This window comes from Nycticebus coucang, chromosome 14 (genome assembly GCF_027406575.1).
Source record: "Nycticebus coucang isolate mNycCou1 chromosome 14, mNycCou1.pri, whole genome shotgun sequence".
Classification (NCBI taxonomy): Eukaryota; Metazoa; Chordata; class Mammalia; order Primates; family Lorisidae; genus Nycticebus; species Nycticebus coucang.
In genome coordinates, this window is record NC_069793.1 from 62,404,816 (window position 1) to 62,415,496 (window position 10,681).

Below are 10,681 nucleotides of genomic sequence, written 5' to 3' on the forward strand. Positions count from 1 at the left end.
TTCAAACTTTGAAATGTCTTCAAGATGAAGAAGAAATTTCTTTATTTGAATGACCCAAATACATTATCAAAAATTAAAGGACACCACTAAGAAAGACAGAAATGTTTCATAGCAAAAACCTCTGAAAGAATGAGATTCGGTGCTGTGAGAAGAGGAAGGGCAATATTGCTGTACAGATAAAAGTAATATGATAAAAAAAAACAGGCTGTGAAAAAAATGCCTTTGTGATTGCTTTACAGTTTTTACAGTTATGGAAATTTCTAACATCGTTAATACCAGCAGTTTCTTGTTCATACTGATGGATCTCCCAGGACTAGAGACTGCTCATTGCTGGACAGCTATTCCTATCTGCTCCATCTATGTTCTTTCTGTGATGGGCAATGTCACTATAATGTACATTGTCAAGTCTGCATCCAGTCTGCACACTCCCATGTACCTCTTCCTCTCCATGCTCTCAATGGCTGACCTGGGCCTCTCAGCTTCTACACTGCCTTCAATGGTAGCTGTCTTTCTCTTAGGCCGGAGAAAGATTGAAGCTGCTACCTGCTTCATGCAACTCTTTTTCATCCACACTTTCTCAGTCATTGAATCAGCTGTTCTGCTCGCCATGGCATTTGACCGCTGCGTGGCAATCCGAGAACCATTTCGCTACGCCACCATTCTCACACCAAGGCGCATCGGGGCCATTGGGCTAGCCGTTGTGACCCGCAGTGCTGCCCTACATTTACCCCTGCCTGTGCTCCTTGGAAGACTGCAATTCCAGCCTGTGAATGCTCTGTCTCATTCGTATTGCGTTCATCCTGATGTTCTGAGGCTGGCCAGGTCCAGCACTCTTGTGAATAGTAGCTTTGGGCTCTTTGTCATGCTCTCCACCCTGGGAATGGATGCTGTGCTCATCCTCGTCTCTTATGTGCTAATTTTGAAGACAGTGTTGAGCCTTGCTTCCAATGCTGGGCGGCTCAAAGCTTTCAACACTTGCATTTCCCATATATGTGCAGTATTGCTCTTCTATATCCCACTAGTTAGCCTGTCCATGATCCATCGTTTTGGTAAAAAAAAACTACCGGCTCAGGTATATATGCTTCTCTCCTATCTCCATTTCCTTATGCCTCCAATGCTCAATCCAATTGTCTACAGCATGAAAACCAAAGAGATTCGGGTACGTATTCTAAAGATGTTATACCCCCAAAAGCTCTGAGTTGCAGGAATAAGATATTAGTAGTTTACCTCAATTCTAGAGAATAACTTGTGAATTGAGGACATCTCAAAGAGGGCACAGGGTCTAACTTCCATTTGGTCTATTGATCAATTAATTATTGAAAGACACTGTGTGAAGTACAACGTGGTATTTCTCCCGCCATCAGAACCATCTCTATTCAGTGGGGGAAAAAAAAAACAATTTCTTATTCTGTAAAAGTCAATCTCAATCTTAAAATATCCAGGTTATTATGAGGAGAACTTTACAGATTCTTAAGAGAATATCTATTTACATGCCAAAGAAAGTAGATTATAAGAAGATTCAATAACAGCTTGGATCTGGACCAACCAAAAAACCTAGAATCCCACAAAGTTAAGTTCAAGAAGGCATCACTTAGTTGTACTTTCAAACAACGTGACAATATATGTGATCAAAATATGTTTTCTCTGGTTTACATAATACATTTATTAAACATATGTAGATGTGGATTATACTGGAAATTATAAAACAAACATAAATACTCAAAATCATACATGATTTCGAAAATAAAGATCCTAATTACTGTAGTATAGTGCCTCACAACATAAATATTGTGCAGGGTGATATTTCCTTAAGCTCCATTACATATGAAAGGTCAGTATAGTCTCCCAATATTTTTAGCTCTCCAAGTGTAGCTAGTTCCCTGCTCTTCACTTCCTAAAATATACATTAGAAATTCTGTGCCCTCATAAACTATCAAGATTCTTTAAGTTTTAAATAAAAGACTCCATGTACAACTCAATTTCTCTAATCTTTTAGGGTAGAAAAACATAGGCAAGTGGACATCATAAAAAACTATTTTAGTACAATTAGCTAACTCTTATGAGCCAGAAAGAGAGAAATTGATTTCCTTAATCTGTCATGGTTTCTTGCTTTCTAGACTAAATTGTCATCTAAGTTCTTTGACAAAATTTCTTTATTAATAACCTAAAAAATAATAGATCATGTACATTTTTAATTAAGTGTTAAACTTTGAGCCAAACTGTGCTGTAAAGTTATTTTTAATGTTATGATAAAGAGAAAAAAATATATATTTCCAATATTTATTTCACATCTAAATAGTCATTCATTGAAAATGTGTTCAATTACACTATGCCACTTCCCATTTAAAATATAAATAAAACAAAACAGAATATTATTTTCTCAGTGTGAGAAGTTTAAATCATTAGATGAGGTGGGTTTGTAAACATACCATCCAAAACATACCACGTAAAATTCTCCAGTGTGTCACAGGTGCTTCTGTAGCAGACAAAAGAATACATAAGAGGGTGGGTTCATTTGTTAGGTTGGATTTTGAAGTAAGTTTCAATTGGAGTTTAAGTGGAGCTTAGACAGATGAAATATTTAAGCAAGGAAAATATAATAGATCTTGCCTTCATTTTCACATACCAAAACCACAAAATAGTTGAAATAGTCTATGAACACTTTGCAGTTACTAGCAGATGACCATTAGATCATTCTATCATTGTTTGCACCATCCTTTGTCCTTTGACCACCCACTAACTCCATCCCCTCCTAAACACAAATGTAAACCTAATATCAATGCACTGAAGAAAATACCTTTTATTACCCTCCTACCATACTCTGCTGTCTCAGGAAATCCTCCTTCATGATCTCATAATATCTTAGGCATGTCTATTTACTAGTGTTTTCTTAAATTTTTACATGTATTAAGATATAATTGACATGTAATTAATTGTACATAATTACAGTGTACAATTTGACAAAATTTACATGTAGATACATCCACAGAATCATTATCACAATTGAGGTGATAAACTGATCCATCACCCCTATAATATTCCCGTTGATCTTTTGTCTTCTTTACTAACATCTTTCTTCATCCAACCTGTCACATATACTGACATGATTTTGTTAATACAGAATAGTTTGTACCTTTCTAGAACTTAAAATAAATGAAGTATATGTCCTTTAGTGGGTATGACATTCTACTTTTACTCAGCAGGACCATATTGAGATTCATCTATTTGGTACACATAATACTTCTTTTTATTATTGAATAATGTTTCACTTTATAGATATGCCATGATTTGCATACAAGTAAGTTATTAAATAAAAAGTACATATTTACAGGCTGGTCTCACATCTGTAATCCTGGCACTCTAGAAGGCTGAGGCAGGTGGATTGATTGAGCTCATGACTTTGAGACCAGCCTGCACAAGGTGAGACCCCATTTTGCTAAAATTAGAAAAAAACAAGCTGGGAGTTGTGGAACATGCCTGTAGTCCCAACTACTCAGGAGGCTGAGGCAAGAGGATTACTTGAGCCCAAGAGTTTGAGGTTTTTGTGAACTATGATGTTGTCACAGCACTCTATCCAGGGTGACAGAATGAGACTCTGTCTTAAATAAATAAATAGAAAACTATATTTATTATCACATTTGCCACTTAAAATACTCAGTGTTCCTTAACATGTACCCAAATTTATACCTGGCATCATTTCTTTTCAGCCTGAGAAGCTTTGTTTTTTTTCTGTTTCTTTTATTATTAGATAAATAATAGAAATTTATTTCTCACAGCTCTGCAATCTGAGAAGTCCAAGCTAACTACACCAACAAAGTTGGTGTCTTGTGAGAGCCTGTCCTACTTTGTTTAACATTTATTTTAAGTACAATTTTGCTTCTCTGAACACATCATTATGTCTTCTTCGATTGTGAAGAAAAAAATTACAAAATTAGAACTGTGAATTACACAGATTTCTTTTTTTATACCACTTTAAAAAATTGTCCATTATTTGTAATTTCTTTCTCAGTCAGAAATTTAAATCCCACTTTTTACAGTTTATTTTCTCAGTTCATCTTTGTTTCAAAATTGTTGATCCATAACTCCATTGGAAATAAATTAACCAACTCAAGTACAACGTAGGGTTCTTTTCATCTGTAAACCTACAATACAAATGTGACTTAAATCAGTCTCAAATTGTTAAGATGGCCCATAATATTGAATGTAATTACAGCCTTTAACCACTAGATACTACCCCTCTACCTCCTAGAGGGGGTCAAGATATTCAAGAGATCTCGCCACTCCATCTCATTTAAACCCCCAGGTGTCTCCATACTGTATAAGATCCAGAACCTCTATTCAACTTATAGCCTACTCCTTTAGCTCATTGTTGTTCTTCGGTAATTTTTTTTTTTTTTTCTAGTCTTACCCTGTGAATTTTCAGCTTAGCGTCTGGAAAACAAAAGCAAAAACAAAAGTAAAAACAAACACGCAAAAAATAAAACCTCCAGTAGACACCTAAAGCAGGTTTCTAGGAATTCTTCCTTCTGGAAACTTTTGTCTTCTTATCTAGTAGTTCCCGCAAATTTTGATCTACTTTACCCTATCTGTCTATCCAGTGGGAAGAGAGATTTTAATTTGCATTCAACTATCTTAGTATTTAAAGGGTTTTCAGAGAGAAAGCCTGGATAAACAAGGAGTTGGCCTACTGCTTACTGTATTATAAGGAGTTACAGTTCTATACTCTCTTTTTCCCAATGCCTCTGCTTCATAGTCACATATCTTCCCTAGATTTATGGTTGTTTATGTGTTAGGATATGGTCAATGTCTATTATTTCTTTATGACACATACCACTGTGGTGGAAAGATTTATAGTCCACTCTATTCTCTTGCCTTTATGGTCAGGGAGTTGAGAAATGATTGTGCCTATAACTAAAACTGAGTTTCTGGCTTTGTTTTGTACTTATATTGTGAAACAGATAATTTTAAAAAACATTATTTTAGGGGACATGAATTGTCTGCCTTTGTATTAAATGCTATGGTTAATTTTGTGATTTCTATTTAACTAAAGAGATCTGTCCTCAAAATTGGAAAGTGCTTCATTTTATTGAATATTTATCATGTATGTGGTAACAATAAAGTTTCTTTTCTGAACTTATATAAAAGTAATAATAATAAAAATAACTCATTTAATGAATAATGTGTTAATTTTAAGGAATTATAAAAATATTTGCATATGGTATTAAATTACATGTTAATATAATATCTAATTATCTGAGTATTTACAAGCATTGTTCTAAGATTTTTAATGGTTAATCCTCATAACAACTCTATGCATTGGTTCCTTTCATTATTTCCATTTCACAGAGAGGGAAACTGAATCATTCAGAGGTCAAATAATCTACCAAAATACTCAAGAGCCCTTAAATGATAGATTTGAGGTCCAAATCCACACAGTTTAACCCTATGGCCATTTTTATTAACCATATATCCATTATCTCCCAAAGATAAAATTGTACTACCATGTTTCCCATGGGGAAAAAAAAAGAGAGTGAAAGAGCTTATTCAGCTTATATAAGTGGTGGAGACCACCTCTAACTCAGGGTTTTGTCATCTTAGAACTTGGCTTCTCATTAGGCCACGATATAAGAGGAAATCAGTAACTGTAAAAACTCAGACTTGTATGGAGCCAAAAGATTCTCAATCACAATGGAGTCTTTTTAACCACTGCAATTCTTGTTTTGAAGTTACATGCTTAAAGGCAATTGCTCCAAAGCCCATGGTGCATGTTATGTTCACCAGGGAATACAGTCCTGGCATTGGCTGATTTGCTGTAAAATTGCCCTTCATTGTAGTCCTTACCAGTGGACTCGTGATGATGTTCTCAGTTCCTGTCTCATTGTGGGTGAGTCAAGAACATGGGGTTTAGAGAAGAATGGGGAAAAGTCACCTCCAGAAGATCTTGTTAGTGGTCAATTTAAAATAGCCTTAATATATTTTGAGTTGACACCAGAAAAAGATACTACATAGAAATTTACAAGAAGAAAAGAAGCTCTTCATCTTCAAGTACCACCTGGGAACCATCCGATGAGTTTCCTGAAGAATTCTTAAAATGTACTGTCACAATAAAATTAATTAAATGTTAGGTTAGGAGCTTGACTAGTAACTAACCAGCAACATCTCCCTTTGTCTTAAACACCTCCTGATATTTGTGTACCTGAATCTCCAGGAAGACTGATTCTGTGCCTCAGAAGGTAGACAAACTAAAATGAGGGAAAGTCCAAGGGATGGAATGGCTTGAGGAGTTGCTGATTTGTGAAGACCATTTGATTTCTTTTTCTTCTCACAAGATGGAAGATAAAACAAAGATGATCTAAATCTATAAACCCTGGGTAATCAAGATAAATTGAAATTCTTTCTATATCTTTGAAGAATCGTCTTTTAAAAAGCTCCTTTCTTTTTGCATGGTGAGTATACTTATCTTGGTATTTTTGCCTGGTAAATACATTTTGGAAAAATTGAAGGACAGAAAAACATTAACAATTATAATTGGCTTTGTAATAACTTTAAGAAATGAAACTAAGAAAGCTCCCATCTACTTTGTCATTAAATAAATCTATAAGAGCTATATGCTGTGAATATTGGTATATTTCACCAATTTCTCTTTTTAAATGGTAGGAAAACTGAAGTCATCATGGCATAAGTGAGTATGTATACAGTGGGAAAGGGAATTATTTGTCAACATGAAACTTATACTCTTATCATATTCTTTTTTATTAATATTAAATCACAGCTGTGTACATTAATGCGATCATGGGGCACCATACATTGGTTTTATAAACAGTTTGACACATTTTCATCACCCTGGTTATCTATCATGGCAGAATATAGGCTCTTAATGCTGCTGTTCTGAATTCTACCAGGATTGGAGAAGAAACCAGACACTAGTGTTGGAAATTCCAACATGGCACTGCACTTTGTTCCATGATGCCATAGATTCACAAATGAAAGAAAATCTACCGACCATCCCCCCCCCCAAAAAAAAATAGTTCCGTAGAGTGAGAAGCTCATAGTGTGTTTTTTACTTCTTTGTAGAAATAGGTAATGCTTAAGTCCACGTTAGGTCTCAATTTTGTCCAAGCCTTTTTTTTCCCCAGTGTTTTTGTGAGGAAGCCTGGACTAGGAACAAATGCCTTGACTTTTTAACTATATTCCTTTGCTTGTTATTACTGAATTCTTTCACTCAATAAATATATTTTTAAAAAATTAAAACAAGAAAAATCAACACATACGATCACAAAACTTTCTTTTCTAGGCAATGATCTGAGTTTTATATATATATAAAAATAATGTGCTCCACATATATGAGAATCTCAGTTTTATTTACTATGCCCTTTTTAAAAAAATGTTAAATGAGGCTTGGTACCCATAGCACAGTGGTTATGGTGCCAGCCACATACACCCAGGCTGGCGAGTTCGAAGCTTGCCTGAGCCAGGTAGGCAACAATGACAACTGCAAAAAAATACCTGGGCGTTGTGTAAGGCGCCTGTAGCCCCAGCTACTTGGGAGACTGAGGTAAGAGAATTGCTTAGGCTGAAGAGTTAGAGGTTGCTGTGAGTTGTGACGTCACGGCACTCTACCAAGGGCGACATAGTGAGACTCTGTCTCACAAAAAAAAAAAAAAAAGTTAAATGAAATAAAGTCAGGAATTCTGAGTTGCATCAACAACATTAACTGTGCTTGTTTCTCTGCATCTGAGATCAATGTCTGAAGTGAAAAACTTTTCAGTTTATTAAAAAAAAAAAACATGTATGTGCTTTCCTCTGATTTAAAGATACCATGCAGGATGAACGTATAATGGAGTGTTCATAGACAGAGAGTGCTCAAAAATGTAATTTGAATGCACAGATTTTCCCAATTTTCTCAATCATTTTTTTCTACGTATTGCACATTTATTCTGTCGTCAACTGACTAGAAAGTTATAAAAGACAGACGCAGAAAGGGTGAAACAACTTGCTCAACTTTCTACAGCAATAGAGTTCAGCTGCCATATGGGTGACTTTATTAACAACTTGATCTTTTCACAATAAATTATCAGGAGAAACATAGTAACCTTGTTTATCATAATGGTCATATACTGTTCATTTTTTTTGCATTTTTTTGGCCGGGGCCAGGTTTGAATTTGCCACCTCTGGTATATGGGGCTGGCACCCTACTCCTTTGAGCCACAGGTGCTGCCCAATGGTCATATGCTTTTTGATGCTTACTTATCTGTAGTAAAATTCTTTAGGGGATCTAGTCAAAGAACCTGTGTTTGTGCCTGAGTTTACTTACTGAAAGCATCTCAGAGCTCAGCACTGGGGAGTGAAGTGCCATTCACTCCCTTTTCTCTTAACTCGTAGGGCTTTCAACAACATTGCAGTAAGCTGTGTCTAGAGAAATACTGTACCTCACGGTGTATAGCTGCTATTTTCAGACTTGGATGTGCATCAGAATTCTCTTAAGAGGTTATCAAGCTTCAATCCAAGAAATCCTGATTCAGAAGGGTTCGGGTGGTATCTACTAATTTGCGTTACATGTCCCCATGTACTATTGATGCTACTAGCCCAGATTCTATACTTTCCCAGCCACTAGACGTATTCAGCACAAAAAGAATTTGATCTGGCCATGGCAAGTGAAAGGCAGTTTACATGAGTGAGCTGGCTCTGGCTCTCCAGGCTATTTTACCTCTCTCATTTCTATCACAATTCCAACCATATCAGACATCTGTCTTGCTCCTAGTTAACTTGGGTGCAAATAATTTGATGCTTTTCCTGATTCACTCTATGCATTCCCTAACACATGCACACATAGATCTCCAGCAGTCTTGCTCCTTCTTGCTATTTTGCTCTTACCTAAAAGGTCCCCTCCTCAGAGAGCTATTCCATAACCTCTCATTCTAACGCCCCCTCACTTTCCACATTGACCTATTTTTTTCATGTATGTGAAATAATATTGGCTCTGATGAGTCTTTTATTATTGAGACCCTATTAATATATTTCATAGCTCCAATTATTATATCTAGAACAGTAGTTCTGACAATTTAATTATTGAATAAAAGTACAAAAATCTAATTTGGAGGAGGTAAGGTAGTCTACAAGAAGAAAACCAGAAGTAATCATAAAGAACCTGGGGGAAAAAAAAAAGAATTCAGGGGAAGTTTTAGTTTGATGTAACGGTGGTTTTATGAGTATCTACAGTCTGTTTGTTAACAGCTGGTGCTTGTCTTCAGTGATAGGACACAATATTCAGAGTTCAGAGCATGAAGTCAGCAAGAATTATTTCCATTCCTGCAGTCTCCTTTTATGATCTAAGATGCTTTGAGAAAGTTTATAATTGAATTCTTGATGAGCAAGTTTCTTAGGAAAAACTGGTTCTCCAACTTCTGAGAGTTGAGATGCTCTAGACTGGTACATGTGAAAATGCTTGGTAAAATCCTGTGAGAGAAATACAAGTGTACTAAATTATACTTGTGCATTTTTACCTGAAGAAACAGATCACAAAATTCATTATGTAAACCTAATGTAGACCTTTTTCAAAGGTCTATCGCTAAGACAAAAGAAAGGGAAGATGATAAAAAGAAGAAAAATTGATGTCATCAAAGAAAAAAACAAAAAACAAAAAAAAAAAACCGAACGTATGGTTGAATAAGAGCCCTCAAAACTAAATACTAAGTTGTCTTTTTTGGTTGTTGCATAATGGTTTGCATTCTTGGAAAACTACAGAAATATCTTCCATTCATATATGATTTGGAAGGAAAGAGAAAAACCATCATTGTGTTCCCAAATATAAAACTTGCAAAGAGTTAAATAAAGAAAGGTAGCTGAGATAGCTGGTGATGAAACACTGAGCAAAACTCAAGAGAAGGGGACAGCACAGGGAAAAACTAAGGTCTACTCCAAGATAAGTGTACACGTCCCAAAACTAGTATATAATTAGATCTAAATTCGTATTATTTGGCAACTAAGTTTTATTTTCTCATTTCTATATTCTTAGTCATATAATGTTCAATAGTCAGAGATAAGTTTTAAGGTATCTGTTCAATAGCCTCTGAGTAAAAATTATTTGTTTGACTAATGTGAATGAATCATGTTTAGGTTGGCATTTTAAATTGCATGTGCTATCAGATTGTATTTGTGTGCTAGATAGAATGACACATTAAGAGAAATTTTTTGGTTGTTTTTCATTGTTTTAATCATGAAAAAAATGTTTCTGGAAAATTCTCATACTCCACAAATTGAAGAAGTATCTAATGAAGTTGATGTGAAGAAGAAAGTGACAGGAAGGGAGGACACCTGGATTCTGAAAGAAAATTATATTAGAAACTAGAATTTACTTCCTAATATATGTAATGAAGAGTTAAGATCAACACTGCTACAGTCCCTTTATGGGGTCCTGAATCCAAATGATGTAGGGGCACATTTTGTTGTGTGACTTCAAAACCAGGCTTACTATGCATACAGTATTTCTTTTTATAAGGATTCTTATACATAGTATATAAATTAAGAAAAGCTTTTAAATACATTATGTGGCCATGGATATCAGATAAACATTTTGGAAAGTCCTTGTGAGGTTACGGTATAGGAAGTTCTGACCCAGCCTCCCGTCTGACTGCAGGAACTGGGATTGCACATCCTCTTGGCACTCCGCCCTGGGGTCATC

The 10,681-nt window shown here is 35.5% G+C and overlaps 1 protein-coding gene across 1 annotated transcript; it reads left to right on the top strand.

Annotated features, from left to right (window-relative positions):
* The first annotated feature begins 250 nt into the window (after window positions 1–250).
* On the top strand, window positions 251–1,198 carry LOC128564481 (olfactory receptor 51G2-like). Its single transcript, XM_053559946.1, has one exon. The coding sequence runs from the start codon at window positions 251–253 to the stop codon at window positions 1,196–1,198; it is 948 nt and encodes a 315-aa protein (XP_053415921.1).
* Window positions 1,199–10,681: the final 9,483 nt, after the last annotated feature.

Coding starts and splice junctions, on each gene's coding strand:
- LOC128564481 (XM_053559946.1), top strand. CDS start 251: ATGGAAATTTCTAACATCGTTAATACCAGCAGTTTCTTGTTCATACTG.